General features: G+C 42.8%; 1 protein-coding gene across 1 annotated transcript in view; it reads right to left on the bottom strand.

The window, feature by feature from the left end:
• The window catches only part of NPEPPS (aminopeptidase puromycin sensitive), a 112745-nt gene that overhangs the window by 60352 nt on the left and 27182 nt on the right, over positions 1-25211 (bottom strand). The window contains 2 exon segments of the mRNA XM_026710876.2: positions 3637-3714; positions 22242-22326. Coding sequence (XP_026566661.2) covers positions 3637-3714; positions 22242-22326 — 163 coding nt within the window.

The following is a 25211-nucleotide window of genomic DNA, read 5'->3' as shown; positions in this document are numbered from 1 at the left end:
CTTTTTCTTGTGGTATTGATAATTCATACCAATGAATTAAATTGTTAAAGCTTCTTACCTGAGAAAGGATCTGGTCATCCTAAGGTGATTCAAGAGAGAACAGCATATTTCTGGAACCAAAAGTCTATTCTATAGTGTTGAACGAAGGTACAGGGCTAATCTTATCTAATTGCCCAGCATAACTCCAATGTGGGAATGAATCAGATCAAAAACAGGCAAAGCAGTAGCAGCACAAAAGGTGCTGTCCATTCCCAGTTAAGAAGTGAAAACAAAAAGAACATCCAAAGAATGAAACAGTATTTTCAGTAATGTTGAGAGGTTAGAAAAAAGGGTGGTGTTCAGATACAAGAGAATGGTCAAGAATGACTTTGGAAGCAATTAAATAGATAAGTACTTTGCCTCAATTAAAAGTACAGAAGGGTTTCCTCGTAAAGCACTGAACTTTCCAGTTCACTGAGCGCTATAAAAGTTTCTCCCATAAGAGAAAGTGAATCAGGTAAAGATGTAGGCTAAAAGAGTTCTGATATAATAATATAACAGAACAAGAAAAAGGATTTCAGGGTGAAAACATCAAGAAAAACAGAAGATATAGATGTGCTAGGTCTTTCATGAATCTATTCATTAGCAGATTAGAAAGTATAAGCTCATAAAGGAAAAAAAATGGTAGAATTTTATATCTTTAGTGAAGATATAAGCCACTTCAGGTGTATGGGAAACATGAACATGGTATTCCACTGAGATTAATTTAATATTTGGGGCTGATTTCTCAAAGATTTCCATTTAGGGAAATGGAAGCTCTTGTGGAAGGTTTCTAAAAATCCACTTTCTGTTTCTAGCTATGGGCATGTTTATTGTTGAAAATCAGAAGTGCCAGTTTTTGACAGAAGTGCCATTAAATCTGGTTCTGTGGTTACAGGACACTGCCATGTTCCCAGGCATCCAAAGTCCCAAGTGTGTGTACTATAATTTTGAATGATTGCTAAGCACCTCGTTGTATTTGTATCTATTGTACTTCAAGAAACTATTTGAATCTTCAAGAAAACAAAATGTATTAAGCAAAAAACCAAAAGAAAAGAAATAAACAATAAAGCGGGAGGAAAGCATCTCCCATAAATCAGCAGAAAAATTGGAAATGCCGGATGGCAAAAAGAAACATATCTTGCTGACACTTTTGAGGACAAATCTATAGGAATTGTTTTAATAAGATAACATGCTGTACTGTACTTAAAAAGCCAAATTGCTTACATCTCTATAAATCAACTTGATGTAGTCCATATCATTCATCTAAAAACTGATTTTCCCCATACCTTGCTATAGTTGACGAAACAAAGGTAAACCTTGTATTTTCTTGTGTTTTATGTTATCCATTTTACATTACTTATCTATTTTATGTCCTGCTGGTTAATTTAACTTGACTCTTCATATACAACTCTACTGTTCCTTTTAAGATCTTAATCAAAACTTTCCTTACATGAATTAATGTAACTTTATTAAATTATGTATCCTTTTAAATTCTGCCCTTTTTCCTCATACAAATACATTCACCAATTTTTAGACCAGTCTTGTTCCATAATTATTGACACAGCTATTACTGCCTTAATTGCCTCTTCTGCAGCTATTTAAAATTCAACAAACTTTAGTATACACCATATTTCCTATTTCACAACTGATCTATTGCTTGTCACACTTCAGGTTCTAAGAGGTTGGTCTTTGAATATTTTATCTTTACAAAGGGGTTACAGAAGTATTGAAACATTTGCAAATTGTTTCACTACATCCTTTTATCTTTGTTACTTACCAGATTATCACAATTATTTTTGAATGTTCATATTTTGTAAATTTGTCTTTTTTCACTTCCTTTACTTTCACACTTCAATTGTTGATATAATTGTTGTATTTTTTCTTGTGGATCTGAAATTTTGTATGCCCCAGATCTGGAAACTTTCCATCTTGAATAATTCTAAACTTTCCATCTTGAGTAATTCTCCCCCATTCTAGAGTGTAATCTGGGAATTATCTTGGACTCACAGCAATAATGCTTATTAGAATCCAAGCAGCATGTCTTCTCTGTCATGATACCTGCCTTTTGGAATGATAGCCCATCAGGTATCCATGTAACTTGCACTTCAGTGACATTCTGGAATTTTAAAAAATTTGGTTGCTCACCCAGAACTTGATTTAGGGTTCTTGTAAAGTTCTGTTTTGGGGGTTATATGAAATGTGGTTGTCCATACCTTCAGTTTTTATTGTTTTTCCATTTATAACTATGAACTACCAGGATCATTATCTTATTATTCTTATTATTGCAATAGCTTTCATGTTTTTTTCCATCAAGATAATGGAAAACTACGCTTTTTAAATAAGTGCTATTGAAATTTACTAGTTTTGTCAGGAGGAAAAGCTATGCTGACAAAGAAATATAAATTGCTCTTCTCTGCCTTAGCTGTTTATCTTGATTGATGCTGGAATGACATCTCAACTTAAATCAACTCTAGTTAATAATTCCTAGAGAGGAACATATTGTCTTCACTCTCTTTCATCTTCAATTATAGATTCATGTGTGCAAACAAATGAGCTGACAGACCTTAATATCTTTTAATTATTTTTTGTTTTTCCTCATTAAGGTTTCACTTCATTTTCTTGTTTACCTTTGCTTATAATTTTAGGAAGTTCTAAGAAACAGACTCCATACTAAATTTATTATGAAGCAGTTTATATAAACTATTTTATTATCTGTTATATGTTTCTTTCTTAGACTGCATTCCCCAAATGGTAATGAATTACTAAAATATGATAATAAACAAATAGCAATCATTGTTTTTGCTAACCATTCTAGTAAATTAATATTAGATCTTTGACAATTCTGTATTGAAATATAGAAATGTCAAAATTTCTATAACATTTTATATAGACAGATACACTGAATTTCAATTGCTACTAATTATTTTTCAGTGTAAACAGAATCCACTTTAGCTATGAAAATAAAGATATTTTAAGACCATGAGATCACACATACACATAATGTTACAACATAACATGGTAAAAATACATACACATAGTGCTATATCTTAATATTTTGGGCTAAGTATTCTCATGAGTGCTTCTGAGTTCTAAAAAGTCTAAAGTGTCTATCCGGATGCAACAGAAAAATATCAGCATTAGAAATTAATGACTAAATTATTATAATAACATTATACACATTTATTACAATAATGCATTTTACACTTGCTAGATAATAATAATTGACTACCAAATCCAGATTTAAATTGTGGATATTATATATGGAATAATCTATTCAGTTCCAGTAAACAGAGGTACTATGCTTGATAGCTTGTAACTTGCTGTTTTATGCAAAGCCAATTGTACTTTAGAGTTGAGTGTTAGGCAAATCTTGGCAACTGGATTTCAGCAAACATGAATTACAATTTGTGTGAGGACAGATACATTAAGAATTGGAACAAAATTAGGTTTAATTTAGTTTCAAGTATAAAATAATCTTGGAAATGCAGAGACAGAATGAAATCCCAAAACACATCCTAAGTAATGAGGGAAGATGGGGGAAAACTATGCTCTGGCAACAAAGTATCTATTTTTTTCACCTCAGATGGGCCCCATTTAATTTCTACACAATTTTACCTTTCTGAAGAGTGCTGGGAAAAGAAAGAGTCACTTTCTCATCTTCATTCTGATAGTTGAACCCTGTGGCATGGATTTCTGAAAAAGAAAGAAAATTGCTCTAAATAGTCATAAGCACTTCCTTCAATATGGAGACTGATACACACCAGGTCTAGATTTAAGTATTATGCAATAGTACATACATAAGAAATCATTTATAATTTACTTTAATTTAAATTAATGTTAATCTGATTTACTTCAAACTCAGGATCTTCCAGGACTAAAATGTGGCTACTGGACTGGATCCAGTAAATTTTATTTGTTTATACCTTGTCCTTCTAGATAAGCTACAATATTTTATTTTCAAAAGCACATAACAAAGTAAACATACATCTGATTTATACAGTTCACTCAGTTTCAAGGTAATTCAGAAGTGGGATTCAACTGGTTTGCATCTACTCACAAGAACCAGTTGTTAACTTTCTAAGCAGTTCACAGAAACGGTTGTTAGAAGAAATTTCTCTTCCCCCACCACAGCTTTACAGGGCTAATGCTGTAAAGAAGGCAGGAAGGAAACATTCTGCTATTGTTTCTAGCCTAATCTTTATTGCCCTGCTTATAGAAACTGCCTCTCGGTTAACCCTTATAACCAGTGGTGGGATTAAAACAATTTAACAACCAGTTCTCTACCCTAATGACTGGGTGGGCATGGCTGGATGGATATGTGACTGAGTGGACATGGACAACTTGATTTGTCTCACCCTTTGGAAATTTCTCCTTAGTCCAACTCACAATAAAATAGCACAATAAAATAACACTGTTCCAAAATTTAGCATGGAATAACAAGAGTTGGAAGGGACCTTGGAGGTTTTCTAGTCCAACCCCCTGCTTAGGCAGGAAACCCTATACCACTTCAGACAAATGGTTATCCAATATCTTCTTAAAAACTTCTAGTGTTGGAGCATTCACAACTTTTGGAGGCAAGTTGTTCCACTGATTAATTGTTCTGTCAGGAAATTTGAGGGGCTGCTACAAAAATGAGGGAGTCAATCTATTTCCAAAGCATCAAAAGGCACAACAAGAAACAATGGATGGAAATAACCAAAGACAAAAGCAACCTAGGACTAAGGAGAAATTTCCTAAGGGTGAGACCAATCAACCAATGGAATAGCTTGTCTTCACAAGTCACCTAGAAGCTTTCAAAAAGAATGAGGGAAATATACCCCCCAAAAAACAACTTAAAACAGCCATTCCCCCTTTTAAAAAAAGTCAACCCCAAAGCAAACACAGCAGCTGAGAGGGAAACTAAGAGCAGCCGCTCATCTAATTGAAAACCTGGGTGTGCTGCCAAAAGCTATTAACCCTTCCAACTATATTATTCTATGTTCTCTATGTTCTAGATTGTATACTTTACAGAAGCAATACAGCTGGCTGGACCACACATGCATTAAATTCACGGCCTGTATTATCAAGCTGTTTCATTGTCCCCTCCTGTATTTTTTCCCCCAGGAAGAAACAAGAAGTAGCCAACACTGCAGCAGCTATAAAAGGTCTTGGGGAATTCCAGGAAGTATGAGTTGATCACAGAGGTGTTACTTAATACTCTTTATAATGAAAATGTTTGTAATCTTGTCCTTCTTGAAGGGAAGAGGTTAATCCCTAGATGGGTAATTGATGTGTTTCCCTGCCCTAATCCCATCAGTTTCTGTTGGTTATTGACTTGATTCAGCATGTATCAGCTGCATTCCAGCTGCAACTGTTAAGTGGTGCTTGGCTGTCTTCCTGGAGCTATTACCTGAAGGAAGAGAGAGAGAGAAAAACCCTCTCTTGCCGGTTCTCTGAACTGCATAAGCAATTAACTAACGGTTGGGGCAAACAGTGAGAACTGGCTGACTCCCCCCTGTGCTTATAACAGCTAAACGTTATTGACGGTACACCTAGATTTATTGTTGCCCAGGTACACCTAGATTTATTGTTGCCCAAGCTCCGGAGTTTTTTTTTTTTTTCCGCTTTGCTGGGGCTTGACTTTCTTAAAGGAGAAGGGTTGTTTTAAGGTTTTTTCAGTGCTGTTGGGAAGAAATACTCCCCTATTGAAGAAATAATTCAGCACTTTGAAGAAATAATTGAATAATGAAGCATAACTGCCAGAAAGAAGCTTTTAATGACAAGGAACCAAGATGAGTGCCATTCAGCAAGGCTTCTTGGCTAGCTAAAAAGATTGATATTCAAAGGTGAGTTTACATACCCTTTCTGAGTTTTGGTCTAAAACTGGGTTTTGGTGAAGTTTAATCCTGTGTTTATTAATGGGATAATTTTCCCTATTCAGCTGTGTTTGGAAAGAAAAACGTTAGTATCTATTCCTGAAAAGAAGTAGGGTTCAGAAATCCAGCTAGTTCCTGTGTCTATTTGTTTTGGTAGTGGGTTTAACAAGCAATAGCTACTGCTACATTCTAGTGCTAATTGCATTTTAGTTAGGCTTATCTCAAGTGTTTACACTTGAGCTTGCCTGAGCAATGAGCCAGACAAGGCTTGTGTTTTAGTTTTAAAAGGATTTAAACTGTTGTGATTTAGTTATTTGTATTGTGTTGAATTTTTTCCTGCCTCATGGTTTCTCTTTCTATCTGGGGAGAGGGTCTTTCTTCACTGCTTTAGTGTTCCTGGCACTGTTCTTTTGGGTGTACTTGCAAGAGGCAGGATGTAAGCTTGGCACTGATTATTTTACTTCCTTTCTTGGGGGCATGTGATCTTTCCTGAAATCTGGATGATTTCCTTAGGATGGGTGTCGGCAACCCAGGCCCTGGGGCCACATTGGCTTCTTGGGCCCTGCGCTGCGGTTCCCTGTCTCAACACTGGCTGGCCCTGCCCTTCACCTGGCCTGAGAAGGTAAGGGCAATGGCAGAGGATGGAGAAGCAGCTGGGCCTGATTCTCCGGTACCTCACTCTTGCTACTTGTGGGTGCTGGGCATGCCTTCTGGCCCTTGTTGGTGCTGGGCATGCATTGCAACTAATACCAGCCTCGCTAACATGAGGGCTGGTGGGGTGGGAATGGGAACCGGGAGGATGGGACGACGGAAAGGGGGATGGGCCCATAGCACCCAGCTGTGGCTTTAAGAAGCTCAGGACAGCAGGAAAGGGGGGCTGGCCCTGCCAAACCTTGCACACCCACCCCGGGTGTCAGGCTCAGAGAAAGTGGGAGTGCCCTCGCCAAAGATGCTCACCCGTCAGCTGGTTTCTCCCTCTCTCTCTCTCTCTTTCTGTATGTGTGTATCTCTCACACACTCTGTCTCTGTGTCTCTTCTCTCTTGGAAAGCCACAAACAAGCCAGCAAGGTCTCTTTGGGATTCTTGGCTATTCCTTTTATTTCTTCTTTCTGGAAATCTGGGCTGGCTGAGAAACAATTGCCAGCCACAGCAGAGGCTACCCTTCAGCTGACCCTCCTCTTCCCCCTCCTTCTCCTCTCGTGACTGTGGGATGTGGCGGGGCCAGGAGGATGTGCGCTCCTTAAGTGAGTGCCAAAGCGCAGCAAAGGCATGCCCGGGGAGGGCGGCCGCTTGTTTAAGGATGGTCTGAACAGGACCAGCTTCTATCCTGCGTGAGGCTCCGGCCATAGCCTTGCATGTCAACATTCCCCGCCCCCCGCCAGCTCTTTGGCCAAGCATGAAGGGTGGAAGCTCCAGCCTGAAGCGGTAGGAAGCAAAGGCTGCCTTATGCGCACATGTGGCACAAAGGCAGTACAGGGCCACTTCGCTCCTGATTAAGGCTTTGGCGACACTCCTCCCTGTCCTCCTCTCATGACCCCCCCTGGCCTGCTGTGGCGGGGCTGGGAGGGCCTCAAGCAAGCACCAAAGCAAAGCAAAGGTGCGTGCAGGCCAGTCAGCTGATCCTTTAAGGAGGATCTCCCTGCCATGCGCACCTTCCCAGCCCTGCCACAGCTGGCCAGGAGGTCGCGAGAGGAGAAGAAGGGGGAGGAGGAGGGCTGCCCAAAGAAGAAATAAAAGGAATAGCCAAAAACCCAAAGAGAGCTTGCTGGCTTGGCCCAGCCGCGGCTTTGAGAGAGAGAGGGAGGGAGGGAGGGAGGGGAGAGGGAGAGAGAGAGAGAGAGAGAGAGAGAGAGAGAGAGAGAGAGGGGAAACAGACAGACAGATATAGAGAGGAGAGAGATACAGAGAGACATAGAGTGAGAGAGAAGGATTTTGTGGTGAATAGGCGTGGCTAGGGGGTCATGTGATTGGGTATGAGTAAGTGACATTAAGTTGGCCACACCTACCCAAGTTTTTGGGCTCCCAGTGTTTTTTTCTGGGTCCAAATGGCCCTGAGTGTTTAAGGTTGCAGACCCCTGCCTTAGGATATGAGGTGAGGGAGATATCTTTAAGTGGTGCAAATGGATAAGGATTGCTTCTCCTGCATGTGCTCTTTCTGAAGAACTTAAATGACCTCTCTGCTAAAGAGTTTCATTTTATGAGCAAGAGTTGGTTGCTGATAGCTATCATTGCATTTTAACTATTTTCATTCCTCAAGGCACCCTGCCTGATTTGTAATTTCAGCTTGCAGGTATTTCTAATCTAATAATTGGTAATTACGGCAGTTTTTTGCAAGCAAAAAAGCTTTTTGTATTTTTGTACATGTAATCCTTGACTTACAACAGTTCATTTAGTGACCATTCAAAGTTACAATGGTACTGAAAAAAAGTGACTTATGACTGCTTTTCACACTTATGACCATTGCAGCATCCCACTGTCATGAGAGGCCGGGAGAGGCGAAGTGCCCCTCAGTCACATGACCACCCAGTCACATGACCTCCTATAGGGAGAAGATTTATTTATTTTTATTTATTTTTGTCAATTGCTTACAAGATAATAGGTATAAGTAAAAACATAGTTATGAATACATGGATACATATAAGAAAACTAAAAAAATATATAAAAGAAACAATAGGACAGGGATGGTAGGCACCTTGGTGCACTTATGCATGCCCTCTACAGACCTCTTAGGAAAGGGGTGAGGTCAATAGTAGACAATCTAAGGTTAAAGTTTTGGGAAAAAACCACAGAGTCAGGTAGAGTATTACAGACATTGACCACTCTGTTGCTGAAGTCGTATTTCCTGCAATCACGTTTGGTGCGATTAACCTTGAGTTTGTATCTGTTGTTTGCTCTTGTGTTGTTATGGTTGAAGCTGGAGTATTCATTGACTGGTAGGACATTGCAATGTATGATTTTATATACTATACTTAGATCGGACCGAAGGCGGTGTAGTTCAGTTTTCTAGGTCTAGAATTTCAAGTCTGGTGGCATAAGGTATTCTGCAATGAGTAGAGGAGTGGAGAATTCTTCTTGTGAAATATTTCTGGACTTTCTCAACTGTGTTAATATCAGATACGTAATGTGGGTTCCAGACTGATGCACTGTATTCGAGTATTGGTCTAGCAAATGTTTTGTATGCTCTAGTTATTAGTGTAATATTACCAGAGAAAAGGCTGCGTAAGATTAGGGTAACAACTCTTAACGCCTTTTTGGCTATGTAGATACAGTGGGCTTAGCACTTAGGTCATTTGATATGAGTACTCCTAGATCCTTGACAGAGTTTGGATCATCAACAAGGTCTTGACTATTCAACCTGTATTTTATTTTCTGATTTATTTATTTTTTGCCAATATGTAGGACAGAGCATTTATTTGAAGTTGCCATTTGTTTGACCATTCTGATACATAGTCAAGATCTTTTTTTAAGGGTAGCAGTATTGTCTGTGGTGTTGAATAGCTTTACATCATTAGCAAAGAGAATGCAGTTGCTCTTGATATGATCACAGAGGTCATTTACGTAGAGTATGAAAAGAGTTGGTCCTAGAACACTGCCTTGGGGGACACCACTGTTGACAGGTACAGAATTTGATAGGATGCTCCCAATTTTGACCATTTGATGTCTGTTTGACAGGAATGCTTCCATCTGGTTATGTAGGTGACCAGAGATACCGTAAGATTTTAGTTTTAGGAGTAGTTTGTCGTGTACCACTGAATCAAAGGCTTTACAGAAGTCTATGTAGGTTGCATCTATTGTTTTGCCCTAATCGAATTGTGTAGTCCATATGTTTTTGCAGTGTAAGAGTTGCAGATTACAGGATAGTTTTTTTTTCTGAAGCCAAATTGTTTATTAGAGAGTAGGTTGTTTGTTTGTAAGTGGAGGATGATGGATTGGTTAATAAGTGATTCCATGACTTTACAGGTGATGCAGCATAAAGAGATTGGTCTGTAATTTATAACTAGGCTGGAGCCTCCCTTTTTGAAGATGGGAATGACCATGGCTTGTGACCATAGTTTTGGCAAGGAGCTGGTCCTGAAAGATTTTTCAAAGATTATGCTTAGAGGTTCAGCTATGGCAGTGGATAGCTTTTTAAAGAAGTAGGCACATATTCCATCCGGTCCAATAGATAGAGATGGTTTTAGATTGCGTAGTGCTTTTTCAACATTGTCTTCTGTAAAATCGATATGTATTAGATCATTGTAGTTGTCTGTGGTTCGACTAGGAAATACTGGGCATGATCCATTACTGTTTACAAATACTGAGCCAAAGAAAGCATTAAAGAAGTTGGCTTTAATAGTGTTGCCATTGTAGTCTTTACCATTAGGTCCTTTCAGGGGTGGGATGGACCTCGAGGTCTTTTAGTTTGTTGTTTACAAAATTGTAGAAAGCGCAGGCGGAATTGGTACGTATAGGTTTTCTTCTTGTTTAATGTGATAATTGGTGCATTCAGATTTTATCTGGTGGCATAAATTTTTGTATCGGCTTTTGAAGGTGGCCACATTTGTTTTTACGCCAAAGTGATTTCTTTTTGGATTGAAGCTTCCTTATTGTTATGGGTAATTTGTTTTTTCTGATTTGGGGAGTTGTTAATGGTACATACAGTTAGATGACTCTTTTGACTTCAAGTAAAAATATGTTGTAATGGTCTTCTACAGTATTGCATCCAGAGAATAGAAATTGCCAATCAAGGGATGAGAGATCATTGTTTAAAAGATCATAGTTGCCTTTTTTGAAGTTATAATTGGGGATTCCATCGTTGTGATTATTTTTGTGTGGACGTATGTTGAGACAAAAGTAAATCATGTTGTGGTCACTGTTGGAAAAGGGTTCTTTAATTTGTATTCTGTAAATTGAATTCAAACTATTGCAGAAGATGAGATCGAGGCAGTTCTTAAGATGAGATCGAGGCAGTTGTTAAGCTAGTGTTGTTGGTTACTAGTTGTTCTAGTCCCAGATTTGTTACTGCATTGTAGAAGGTTGCATGTGTGGGTTTAGTTGTACATTCATTAAGGGTCCAGTTAATATGAGGTAGATTGAAGTCACCAAGAAAGATAAAGCGTGTGGGCAGGATGCTGCCCATGTTAGCAGTGTATTTAGCTTGTTTGCATGTTCGGTATCATAATCAGGGGCTCTGTAAAAGGGGCGTTGGTTCTTACCTGATACGCTTCTTTTCGTAGAGCTGTTGAGAGTGTCCAGGTTGGGAGGAGCTCCAGTCTCGGCTCTCACAGGCTGAGCTTGAGATTGAGGCACGCCTCTCACCATCACGTGGTCCTCCGGGCGCGCCCCAGTTTTGCGAAGACGAGAAGGAAGGTCCTGTTCTCATCTTACTCAGGAAAAATATTAGTTTGCTCGGTCGAACAGCAGGGTTTCCCACCAGACGGCCCACGGGTGGGGCTGGACACTCTCAACAGCTCTACGAAAAGAAGCGTATCAGGTAAGAACCAACGCCCTTTTCCATAGAGCTGTCTCAAGTGTCCAGGTTGGGACATACCAAAGCTTGGCTAGTCCTGCGGGTGGGCTCCCGCCTGGAATGGGACCTCTCCTGGAACCCTGATGACCCGCTGAGGGCACGCCTAACAGGAGAACCCTCGGAGGTTGGAATGCCTCAACGAGAGGGCCTGATGAAGGAGACGGGGCTGTCTAAAGGTAGCCCTGCCGGGATGCCACGGATGCTTACTGAGACCGTGGGGCAAGGAGACTAGGTAGAGCGGCCAAAACCTTGTTAGGGACCCAGTACGAGGAGCCCCGGGCAGAGGCGAGGATGGAAGTTCCCTGAGAAGAGCTAGCCAGAGGAGGGGAGGCGCCTCAATAACCGGAGGGTCACTGCTATGCGAGGGTGGCGATGGGACGCCCTAGGGTGTTATGGGATAGACCCTGTTGGGAACCCCCTGAGAGAACTCCAGGTCAGAGTGATGGAGGGGAGACGTAAGGAGTTCCCAAACTGTGACCTGTGCTAGTGGGGACCAAGTTTGGTTCCGCCTAGAGCGAGGCGGTCGGCCCTGCTCAAGAGCCAACTGACCGAGGACCGCCCAGAGGGAACTAAGGGTAGTAGTGAGGACCAGGGCAAGGGGTCCGTGTATCTGGATTATGAGGCTGTGGGCCGGGGCCCAGAGAAGGAACCCAGCTAACATGGGGTGGGGATAAATGTGTTGCTGGCCAGATGCCCTGGGGCAAGGTGAGGAGGACAAGGGTGCTCCAGACTATGAGCCTGCGTCCGGGAGCCGATATGGTCTACCGGGAGTCTTGGTATGGAGAGGTAAGGCAGATATGAGGATTAGGCTTCCCCAACAGTTTGGGCAAGGCTGAAGAGAAAGAGATTTTGCAGGAGTTAAGTGTCAGAGTGGAGCCAGACTAGGCGAGAAGCCTGAAGAGGATTGGCTTTCTCGCCTCCTTCTCCCTCGCTTTTATACTTGTTTCTTTCTTTCTTTTTTTTTTTTTTTTTTTTGGGAGGGGCAGCCACCTGGGGGCGACTGCATTATCGGGAACGACGGAACGAACCTCTCCCGGATCCCCGGGAGGGCTTCCTGGACGAGGTGCCTCCGGACCTGTCTGGTTCCGATCGGTCGGGAGGCCTGTAGGGAGATGATTAGTAGTACCTGGGGAAGGAGGAAGAGCGGGAAGAACCTTGGCGAGAAGAGGGAGAGGAACCTCTAAAATCAGACCTCCTAGCAAGAGAAGGGAGATATTTGCGCTTGTTGCGAGTCTCGCCAGGAATGGGTCGAGAACCGGTCCAAATAGCTTCCCCCAGAGATGGGGGCTGATGCTAGCTTAGCCTTGTTTTTTACGTCCGCTGCCAGTGGCGGAGCCAGAGAAGGCAACGGGCAGTGACCTGGGACGAGATGGCCCTGGTGGAGAATTTTGCAGCCTGGAAGGTGGCGTCTGCAGAGAACTCGCTGCGGCCAGGATCTTGGCAATATCCTGGTGCGCTCTGAGATTAGCTGCGGGGACGTGCTGCTTGAACTGCTGGAGCCACTTGATGGAGGTTCTGGTGAAAAAGACGCGGCCGTGGAGGCCCTGACCGCCCAGGCATCAGAGGGATGAGCGCGGCGCAGGGCCAGTTCAGCTCGCTTGTCCTCGGGCTGGAGAGCTTCGAGGGACTCGCTGGGAGTTGAGCGGGAGGCCAGACTCTACTACGGGCTCGCCCACGGGGGGATCGAGCAAGGTAGAGAACTGCGGTTCAAGATTGAAAAACCGCTTGTCCTGGGCGTTGGGAGGGGAGGAGGCCCCGAGGAGGCTAGCTGCCTTGAGACCATGTCAGAGAATATGGGTGGGACAGGAATCACTTCGGTTTCCACCACAGGCTGGGAGAAAATGGAGTCGGGAGGAACCCCGATGCCGCTGGGTTGGGTGGGGGGAGGGTTCAGGCCCGAGGTATTCCTGGCCTTGAACAGGAGGGACCTAAATAGATGTGGTTTAAACAGCCCCAGAAACGCGGGCTGGCCTGGAGAGAGGCCCTCGTCCTCCGACATGTCCCCTTCTGGGGGCCTGCTCCCGAGAGGAGTTCACTGTCTCACGACAGACCCCACCCGAGATCCTCCTCGTCCCCAAAGAGGGTAGGGTCCCCGAGTTCCTGGGCCTCCATCTCCTCCATCTCCAAGGGCAGGGTCAAGTCCCCGTGGAGAGCTACCTGACCATGCGAAGTTGCTGATCCTCGAGCCTCGGGGGCCTCAGGCCTAGGGGCCAGACCGGTCAGCTGCTGAAACTGTTGTGCTATCCCGTGCCGGATGGCCAGCTCCATCACTCGCTTGAGATTTTCGGGGATTTCCACCGTGGGGGTGGGTGAGGCTCCTCCGGGCACAGACCTGCAGCAGCGGGGGAAGGTGGCCTCAGGGGCCTGTCCAGGCTGCGATGAAGAGGCAGGAGCAGGGGAGGAGGGAGGATGGGTGGAGGTAGAGGGAGTGGGATTGGAAGGGTCCAGAGGCACAGAGCTTGACTCCTTAGAGCGTCTGTCAATCTCCTTTCAAGGGCCCTGTGTCGCCTAAGGGCATCCCTTTGAGAGGCTTTGGATGTTTCCTGTGCTTGTTTGCGCAGGTGGTGAGATTTAGCCGTGGCCTTCAGGGAAGTGCCACGAGATGCATTGTCGTCCTGCCATCTGGAGAGGAGAAAGGAGGAAAAGTTCTTGATTAACGTGAGGTGATTAACAAGGCTGGACACAGCCTAAGCAGGGGCCGGGAAACCCAGTACTGCTTCGCACCCCCTAGGTCAAGGGCAACAGAGGTGCTTTGCACGTTGTTGAGAAGTAGGGCCTAGCCCAGAAGCCAATTGCCAAAGATGGACGCTAAAAATCGCTTCTGCCGGGCGGACCGGGAAGGGGGATGGCGGAGCTGCTACCTCCCTTGCTGGGGAGAGACTGTGTAGCCAGTAGACTCCTATATCTAGAGGAGTACCAAGGCAGGATTGCAAGGTACCAGCAGGGATTTGGACATTCCAAGGATCTGCCCAGGAATCAAACACAATGCGGCCTGCAGGTAGGCTCTCGAGCAGTGGCAGGCGTCCCTGGGGCTACCAACCAAAAATTTTAAAGTAAAGTGCCATCACGGGTCCTCGGACAGTTGCACATTTGGATGCGGCCTACGAGAGGCAGGGATCCTAGCGCACGTTTCGCTCCCCTTTGATCAAAAATTTTTTTTTTTTGGTATTTAAAATAGGAGGCTGTTGCACAGCAGGGCCCAGCCCAGAAGCCAATTAGCCAAAAGTTGAACGCCAGGCAGCTACCCCTGCCGGACGGACCGGGAAGGGGGATGGCAGAGCTGCTAACTCGCCTGCTGGGGAAGGGCTACAGAGCCAACTAGCCCTGGTTAGCCTGATAGAAACTAAGCGCAAACAGGCAAGGATATAGGCAGTCCGGAGTCTGCCTATAAAACATTAAGAAAAACCCTGTTATAGGCCTCTGAAAATGGCGCCCGGCCATGCGGCCACACACAAGATGGCGGCGACTCCTGCCACTCCCAAGATGGCTGACACCACAGGGAGCCCAAAATGGAGGGCGCAATGACGAGGCAATCCCCAGCGCGGCTATCACCCAGGAGAAGTTAAAAGGCCCGGAGGCCACAAAGAAGTACCTGGGAGAGGCAGGGAAGCATCTCCCTGGGTTAGAGGGCGTCGTGGGGGAAACGGCCAAAGAACAAAACCAGGCAGGAAAGAAACGATGCAGCTTCGCACAGAGCGAAAAGGCAGCAATCGGAGGGGGCAGCGCTGAGCGCTGGATTCTCCTTAAAAGGATAGTGAAACAATTCCCTTAGAAGAAAAAGGCTCCCTAGGGAGCTCAAACCTCAGTTTCCTGCGCTGTCTGAGAGTCCAAGTTGATCAAAAAAAAAAAAGAAAACACGAGGTGCTAGAACGACCAGGAGCAAAAAGAAAACCAGCCTGACTGCCACGAGGCTGAGCAAAAAACTGGGGCGCGCCCGGAGGACCACGTGATGGTGAGAGGCGTGCCTCAATCTCAAGCTCAGCCTGTGAGAGCCGAGACTGGAGCTCCTCCCAACCTGGACACTCGAGACAGCTCTATGGAAAATAGTAAGAACCAAAAATGTGATATTTAAGGACAGTTCACAGACGATGGTCTCAGGAATAGTAAGCTCCTTGGTAACTTGGATGTTTTTTAGATGTAGGGACTTTTTATAGAAGATAGCAACACCACCCGCTCTACAGATTTCACAATCTGATCATTAAACATAATAGTCTCTTACTGTGGTAATGGAGTCAGGGAGAGATGCGTTGAGCCATGCGTTGAGCCATGTTTCACAGGCAAATATAATGTCGAATTTAACCATATTTAGTAAGAGGAGAAATTCAGGTATTTTATTCACAAGGCTTCTTGCATTGAGTAACTTGCATTTAAGGCTAGCTATGGTTGGAATAGAGGTAGTTAGAGGCGTACATGCCTAGTTTTGAGTGATGTTGGATTGGATGGGGTGGGGTTGGATGCGGAGTTGTGGGTTGTGTGACTTTCTTTTGTCGCAATCAGCTCTGTAGTCAATAGGTCCTTTTCTTCATTGTCTAGATCAGAGGTCTCATTCTCGCGGCCCGCGGGCCAATTGCAGCCCACAGGACAACATCCTGTGGCCCCCACCGTGATATGAAAGTATAATATTAGTGCGGCCCGCAGGGGGAATGGACCTCTGAAGTCCCGCCCGCCGTTCCTCGTCGTGGCTGACATTCGGTGCTAGGCTAAGCTACACCGACTTCATGCACACTACGCTTGTAACAACAATGTGGCGGATGACAGTCGCCTTTTTTTGCGGTCGCAATTCCAGTACTTTCTACCATCAACAAATGCCACGATCAAATGCAGAGAAAGGCGACTGTTACCGGGCTGTTCATTATCCACCGCACTGTTGTGACAAGTAGAAGCGGAAATGACATCACACGTCGAGACGTTCTCCATGCATCACTAGCTGGCTAAACACTTCTATGAAACGTGGAACTAGAGCGACGCCAAGTGGATTAAACTAAATTTTGTCACACCCTCATCATGTCTTTGTCAAAGCCTGCAATAAAGAGTAAGATAGGTGACGAGCACAGACAATTTCAGCAAAGGTGGGAGACGCAGTATTTCTTTGTTGAGCACAGGGGCATCCCATTTTTTAAACAATTTTTGTGGAATCCCTTATGCGGCCCAGCCTCACCCAGACTCTGCCTCCAGCGGCCCCCAGGTAAATTGAGCTTGAGACCCCTGGTGTAGATGGTATTTGATGGTATAGGGCCTGTTGTTCCCTATCTAATCCTCACACTCTCCTGATTATTCTCTACCATTTATATGCTACTCAATTCAATGGCTCAAAGTGACTATCAATAACAACAACAAAGCAATGTAAAATAAAAACCACCAAAATAGGGTAATAAAACCCTGAAAAACAACAACTTCAATTCATAGAAGGAGGTTCTGAAAGTGTGATGTCATGCAGAACAGTCAATATAGTGTTGAACAAACTGAACACATTCTTTGACTTGATAAGTTCGCCTTTAAGTTTAAAGGTTAAATAACATTTCCAAGGAGAAATCTATGGAAATATCAGGGAGAAAATCTATCCACATGGTCATTAAAAGTAAAAAATGAGTTAACATTGGTGCATCAAGGGGATCATGGTTCACACATGGGCTATGGGTAAGACCTGTGAGGGGGCTGAAGAGATGGGCCTGAGGGTACTTTACCACCTCTACTCAGCCTTTCTAGCTGGCTGCCTCGTCTCCTTCAGGTTGGGTGGGTCTGCTGAGTGGTGGCGGAGCAGCCAGGTGTAAGACTCCTAGGAGCTGACACACCTCCTTCACTGGGACTGCTCAGCAGGGAGAGCCGAGCTAATCCCCGCCCTGCGAGGCAGTAGCCTCAGAGAGCTTTTAGGGTGCTGCCCAGCCAACACAGCTCCTTCAGATGGAGTCCTCGAGGCTGCGATCCCTTCTCTGGACTAAAGGCAGCCTTTTGTTTTGTAGTCCTGCTACACTCTGTTCTGAGCTGAGGATTGCAGCCAAATTCCCCACTCAGTCGATGTTCCCAAAAGGCACAGCTTGTCCGCTGCACCCAGTAAGCCGCGGAGCAGTTCGCAGGTAGGGGGGCTTCCTTTCGTGCGAGCAAGTGAGTTGGCAGGACACTGCCCAAACCGATGCCTGTGGCTCAAAGGCCTTCTTCTTCCAGCCGCTTCCAAACCTGCCATCTGCCATGCTTCAGGGAAGCCTGGCCAGGCACTGTGTGTTAGGTCTAGTAACAGGTGGGGAAGCACCACACTCTTCCCATCACACTTGCTTAGCTTGCTGGAGAAGTGCCCCTCTTATGCATGCTCCCCTTGCCTCCACTTGCTACTTGGATAGCCAGCCTGGTGGTGACAACGGGCTCCAGAGCCATAGTGTGTGCCATCTGAGGGCAGCAGGCTCCATCTACAGCCAGAAACAAAGGGCGGTGAGTGCATGGTGGCTGATGTGTTTCTGCCCATAGTTCCCCACCCTCTGCCTCGCCTTATCCTGCAGGAGAAGTCTCTCGTCCACCGGAGATCCCTGGATTCCCTCCCCAACCCTGCCTGGCCCTCGCAGGCACCACCCACACAAGTGACCTCAAGCGGGCCATGCTCTCTGGCTGCACCTAGTCAGTTGCAACCATCCCAACCACATCCCCCATCCGGTCCCCGGAGGACAACCACAATGCTGATCCAGCCCTCCATGAAATTGAGTTTGACACCCCTTCCTTAAACTTCTGCCTTAAACCTTACCCCTCTAGATAAGCTCTACCACCTAGCTGGCATTGTCCCACCTGCTGTTCATAGAGAAAAATATAGAGAGAGAAACTCAAATCAACAATATCTAGACAATATCTCTTTATGGCCTACAACTAGCTCAGCAGAAAATAAAACACAGGAAAAGCTTCCTTAGGTTAAGAGAAGACTTTGAAAATTTTGAAAGCAGAGTGTATCAATGGAAAACTAAAAGGAACCAACACTGGATAGAACCAACAGAGAAGCTGGCACTTGAGTCTGACAAAAACTGAGAAGTATGGAAATCAATGAATAGACTATGCACAGGTGCAACAAGTGGGGTTATCTGGTTGCTTCTGCTCTTTATGTTGTGGTGATATACAGGCAACAACTCATATGTACACCTGCCTTTTGTGCTGATCAATGTACACTTGAGGATCTCATGGCAATGGAACAGAACACAATTAACATTGCTAGTTTATGGACAAGATCTGTTTAATTTGCACATATGTTGTATTTTAAATTTTATGTCATATAGTATTTCTTATAGTGATGCATACATATATATGTCATATAGTGATGGCTTCTGACATTACTGACCTATCTCAGTAATAACAACACTTCCAGGTGTCTTATCACCAGCATCACCATCTTGCAAGGAACCTCTCTATCCAGAAGAACAGGAGTGCTAATTTACACATAAAAGAAGAACTGACAACAAATTGGATGAAGAAAGAGAATGGAGAAAAAAAAGGAATGGGTCTTTTGCAGAATTCTATTTTAAGCTGCATTTAAAAGCACTACCCTAGAATCTAGCAAGTCCATAATTAATAAAATAGGCTATTATAAATAATTTCTAGGATTAGCAGGTATTACATTTTTAAATGGCCTCCATTTAAGTATTATTGAGCATTTCAGCACTAATTATTAAAATCTCAAAAAATGTTTCCCCTAGCTGGAAGAATAATTTTCTTATTTGACAGTCCTCTAATAAAATCATAAATTCAGTTGGCAAATAAAAGAAGTGACGTCTTTTTCCAGTGATAAGAACATGTCCTACAATACTCATAAGTCCCCAGACATTTTTCAAGATTTAAGCTGGCATCAAACAATAACAATTTCAGACTGCTTAGTAATAAACAGTCATCTCCATCTTCTTATTTCTCTTCCTGAACAAGAATTCTGTATTATGGAAGGAAAAAATCCATCAACATGCTAATTAGCTTGGTTAGTTAGTAAGCCAGTTAAATCTTGAACATTATATTTTACATAACTACAAAAAATACAAAAACCTAGAAAATTTAAAAGTATTTGTTAGATATAGACTTTCCTGAAGAAAGGAGGCCTAAAAATTTGCAGTAGTTCATAAGAAAAAAAGTTCTGGGTATATAAAATCCCAGTTCCAGTTCATAATGCCTTAAGCTTAAAATTTAACTACAATAAAGGACCTCCAAACTTCAGGAAAACCAAATCAATGAACAAAGTGATCTCTGTGAAGTATAGTATTTATTTATTTAATACAGTTGTACTGCTGATTAACTAATGCACAGCTATATTGGTTAATTTGATTATCAATTCTTATCCTGATCCTTAAATGGTAAAATTATTATTATTGATGTAAGATCAGATCAGGCAATGGTAGATCTTATATCAACCAATTTTCTTCTTCCTAGCGTATTCCTGCAAGTGCAGGGTCCACTTTTAGGATCCTCGAATGCCACTTTGCATGGTCAACTGTGTCTCCAGGTCGCAGACCCACAGCTTGCATATCTTTGTTGATGGCGTACGATATACATCAACCATTCTTGATATAAAATTACAAACTGAATATAGCAAAATTCACATAGGCCTCAACCGGGACATATCAAGTTTTATTTTAAGCAACCATTATGTCCAATTTACAAACAATACATTTCAAAAGGCTTTGCACTATTACTTATTTTACCATCAGTAATGGCTAAGGATAAGTATTGCAAAATTCCATAAGCAAAAAGGTTTTGTCCTTGTAATCATGTTTTGTCCATGAATCATATCCTGCTTCAATGTCATATTCACTGGGTTACTCACAATGAGTTACTAATATTAGCCACTTCCAGGTTGGCCAAAATATTCTGTGTGCAGGTTTTTTTAAATGGGTAAAGAATTTCAAGATAACTTTGCTGTTTCAAAGTGTGTATTTGTAGCCTGTAGAATTTATATATTGCTGATACGAAATAGACAAAGAACCCGTTATTTACCATAAATTATACTTTATCCTTTGTAATATACAACACATTTTTGTTTCTGCAATCTGTGTCTATGACTTATAACAGAGTTTCCCATTTTTGGCTTTGCGGATTAGCTGGGGTTGGGGTTGGGAGAGGGGATGATTCCAGGGTGGGATTCAAATTTTTGAACAACTGGTTCTAAGGGCGTGGCTTAGTTGGTGGGTGTGGCTTGGTGGTCATGTGACTGAGTGGGCATGGCCAACTCAATATCACTCACAGCAAGGGGCGCTTCTCCTCACCTGGCCTCTCATGACAGTGTGGATGCCACAATCGTCATAAGTGTGAAAAATGGTCATAAGTCACTTTTTTCAGCGCCATTGTAACTTTGAATGGTCACTAAATGAACTATTTGTTGTAAGTCAAGGATTACCTGTACCAAAATACAAAAAGTTTCTTTGCTTGCAAAAAGCTGCCCTAAATACCAATCATTAGATTAAAAATATCTGCAAGCCAGAGTTGCAAATCAGGCAGGGTGCCAGAGCACATTGAGGAATGAAAATAGTTAAAATGCAATTATAACTATCAGCAGCCAACTCTTGCTCATAAAGTGAAACCCTTTAGCAGAGAGGTCATTTAAGCTCTCCAGAAAGAGTACACGCAGAAGAAGCAATCCTTAGATCCATTTGTACCACTTAAAGATACCAGCTGGTCTCACTCACCTCACAAGATATCCTTAAGGAAATCATCTAGGTTTAAGGAAAGGTCACATGCTCCCCCAAAAGGCAGTAAAAAAATCAGTGCCAAGCTTAAATATTGCCTCTTGGAAGTACACCCCAAAAGGACAGTGCCAGATACCACTAAAGCAGTGAAGGAAGACCCTTTCCCCAGATAGAAAAAGAAACCATGAGACAGGAAAAAATTCAAACACAATACAAATAATTAAATCACAACAATAGCTGTTAAACCAATTACCAGAACAAATAGACACAGGAATTAGCAGATTTCTCAAACCAGTTTCTTTTCAGGAACAGAGATTAATCTTTTTCCTTCCAAACAAAGCTGAATAGGGAAAATTATCCCATCAATAAACAAAGGATTAAACGTCACCAAGCACAGAATTAAACTTCACCAAAAACTAGTTTTAGACCCTAACTCTGAAAGGATATGTAAACTCATGTTTGAATGTCAACCTTTCTAGCTAGCCAAGAAGAAGTATTACCAGGGGAGTATTATCTCCCAACAGCAGTATAAAAAGCTTAAAACAACCCTTCCCCTTTAAGAAAAAAAGAAAACCTTCTTCGCAGACAGTAAGTTGAGGCTGTCCGCAAAGAATGTAAGAAGGGTGAAAAAAAAACAAAAGGAGATTTCTTCTAACTACTGGTTCTCCAAACTGCTTAGAATCTTAACAAGGGGTTCTATAGATGCAGTCAGAGCCAGTAGAATCCCATCCTTGGATGGTTCCATGCGAGCAGCAGGCAAGTATGTATATGCAGCTCCATTTACACAAGCAGCAGGCTCACGTGCCCACTGCTTATGCAAGTGGGGATGCATGCACGCACATGTGCTTATCTACTACTTCCATGCTTGGTTCCCAACAGCTCAAGACCAGATATAATAAAGCTTGAGTGACTGAAGGATTGACAAAGTACAGGATAAAAATGGTAAGTTCCTTCTTATCCCTTAAAATGAAAGAAATCATATCTTTTTATTAATAGATATTTTTTCATCAAGTCTTAGTACATTATTTAAAATGTGTCTATATTCTTACTTTTAATATCTACAACGCAGCAAAATGTAGTTGGCATTCAAAATGTAGCCAATAGGTTGTCTAATGTCAAACAAAGCTGAAAATGCATACTACAAATTAAAAGTATTATCAGAGTAATATTGTGTTTGATGATTAAAAATGCAGAAACTGCGTTTAAATCCCCTCCTACCTTCATCTCCCTCTGGTGCATATGAAGCTGTAATAATATCAATATCAGCACAATTCATCACTATCTGGTTGGTTGACTGTTTCACCTGCAAGAGAAAAAATTCTATTACTTTTAATGTTAGATATAATGCAAACAAAAGTTCAACAATAAATTGGAAAACAGTTGAACTTTTCTTAGTCGTTTTAATATAAAAGGAAGGCCCAAAATTAATATTACTGTATTTTGCATTTATAGTACAATAATCATTAGGTATATCTTACTAGAAGAATAAGACTGAGATTGCAAATGCTGCAATGTCAGAATGAGCAGATGGCCATCTTCCTTCACATGTCTAACATAGCAAACTCACTATCATGTTATCTTATAGCATAGCAGTCGCCAACCGGTGGGCTGTGGACCACTGGTAGTCCGTGAGAAAATTTTGGTGGCCCGCAACACACCTGGGTCTGCAACGGGGTGATACCAGCATCGGATGGACTGATGCGCATGAGGGTAGTGCAAGAGAGATCGCGGCATCAGGACCCTTTCCAGGTGTTCTCTGACCTGCGAGGGGGTGGAGGGAAAGGAACCTGTGAACTGGTGCTGGGTGGTGGGAATCTGATGTCCGGAGGCCGACGAGCCATGTGCTGAAGACCAGATGGCTGGCAGGGAAGTGGGGCAATCTTGCAGTCTCCCCAGCAAACCTGTGTCGTGATTGCTGCCTCCTGACTCTGTACATTGAGGAGGCTGAGCAGCAGCGGAAAGAGCGCAGTCCTCCTGAGCCGCAGGAAGCGGCTGCCAGTGATGCCCTCAGGTGAAGGTGTTGCAAGGGGGAGGCTCAACCCCACCTCTCAGCAGCCACAAAGCACCCATCGCCCCTCTGGCAGCCACCAAGCCTCCTCCCACCATGCTTCTCTTCCTCCACACCAGAAGCACTCACACGCCCAGTGGGAAGGAGACTTGGCGGGTGCCAGAGAGGCATTGAGTGCTTTGCAGCTCCTGAGGGAGGGGTCAAATCTTCCCCTCGCAACATCTTCACCTGAAGGCATCACTGGCAGCCGCTTCCTGCGGCTCAGGAGGTCCGCGCTCTTTCTGCTGCATCGCTGGCAGTTGTTCAACCTACTCGATGCGCTGAGGCAGGAGGTAACACCAGTTCAGAGGTTCCTTTCCTCCACCCCAACCCTGGGGACTGAGGGGGGAAAGAGAGAGAATGAGAAGGAGGGAGAAAGGGAGAAAGAGAGAGAGAAAGAGAGGGGGAGAGAGGAAAAAAGAGAGAGAGACATGAGAGAAAGAGTGAGAGAAAAAGAGATGAGAGATCCCGGTGTTTTGTTTTCTGTGGGAAACGGGTCTAAATGACTCTGAGTATTTAAGGTTGCAGAAACAGGCAGCCAAGCTAAGTGCCTGAAGGACCCCTTCCCGTCAGTGGGAATCCAGGCACTTCAGTGAGCGGCATGCTGGATTCATATTACTGGTCCACGAGATTTAAAATTATGAGCTAGGTGGCCCTTGAAATCCAAAAGGTTGGAGATCCCTGTTATAGCAGATACAAGTAAGGCAAAATGACCAGTTTTTGTTTGACTGCGTCTGCATTCTTTTCTTTTGGGCTTACAAGGGCTACCATGAGCATTGCAATAACATTACAAAAGCAAATGAGACATGTTTCTCTCTTTTGTTTTGGGAAATTTGAAGGACTATATTAACTCAAAATAAACATTAATTCCTAAAGCTGCTTAATTCAAGTGTCTGGGGGCTGATTTCACTTCTTAAAATCTTACATTACTGAAAACCAAATGTCAATAATATAAATTCAAGTAGTTCTTGGCCATCAACAAAATTGCACCACAAGTTATGAGGCATATTCAGTGTAATTTGCATAGGGAACAATAATTGAAGTGAAGTTTCATCATTTCCTTAATTGAATTTATTGCATATGACTAACATAAAAGCAAATTAATCCACTTCCTTTCTTGGCCAAATATGCCTTTCCTATCCATGACAACAATCCTGCACATTAATTATTTACTAAATTTTATTTAAGATGAAATAATGTACACATAGATATAGAGGGAATATGTCTATGACAGTCAGAAAAACAGATTAAGTGTCATCAGCTACCACTGAAATTAGCAGATGAAAATTCATGGAAATGGACTGAATTTCAAAGGACAAATCTATACATGCCCATTATAATCCTCACATATGTAAGTATCTGGTTCAACAAATAGAAATAAATAGGAAACTCAGATATTTTAATTGCCCAGGGATATTATGCCTGGTGGAAAGTCAACAGTCAATAACATCCAGCACATGCTTTCATGCTACTTTGCTTATTTAAGCAAATGCACAAAAACAAAAAAAAAACCCACATTTCTAATTGTTATATCTTTCACTGAACTTTTAATATGTAATTCTAGACTATTGTATTCTGCCACCCACATTATACTTATTAATTTTTAAAAAGAGGCTGCAAAAGTAGCTTAATAACTATCTGCACATGTATAGTATCTAATGTCATTATTCCACTGAGAGCTGAAAAATTCCAAAATAGTGGTTAAAAAACTTGAAACTAATATTCAGAAATAAATATTCTTAAAATGTTTGGGAAGTTACTTTTTAGCTCAACCCTTAGTTATGTTTCTTTCCCCCAGTACTATTTTTTTTAAATTGATTCTTACCATTGTTCCATAGTATCTGGTTGCATGTTGAATCTAACCTGCTACTAATACTAAGGTTTAGTATTAATGATCAAAATATCTGATATAACTCTATTGCATGAATTTATCCAATCTCATTTTAAATCACCCAAGGTCTTTATGAACACCATGACATAGAACAAGCCAATAATGCGCTGTGTGAAAAAGTTCTTATTTTTTACTCAATCAATCTCTTTTCAGTCTGGTTCACTCATTGGTTACAAATATTTTGAGAAAGAAAATTATTCCCTGCCACTTCTATCATACTATGTGCATTGCAATAGCCTATATTTATGCC

This window comes from Pseudonaja textilis, chromosome Z, assembly GCF_049901715.1.
Source record: "Pseudonaja textilis isolate UNSWEBS1 chromosome Z, rPseTex1.2, whole genome shotgun sequence".
Taxonomy (NCBI): Eukaryota; Metazoa; Chordata; class Lepidosauria; order Squamata; family Elapidae; genus Pseudonaja; species Pseudonaja textilis.
This window is presented reverse-complemented; position numbering and strand designations above follow the sequence as displayed.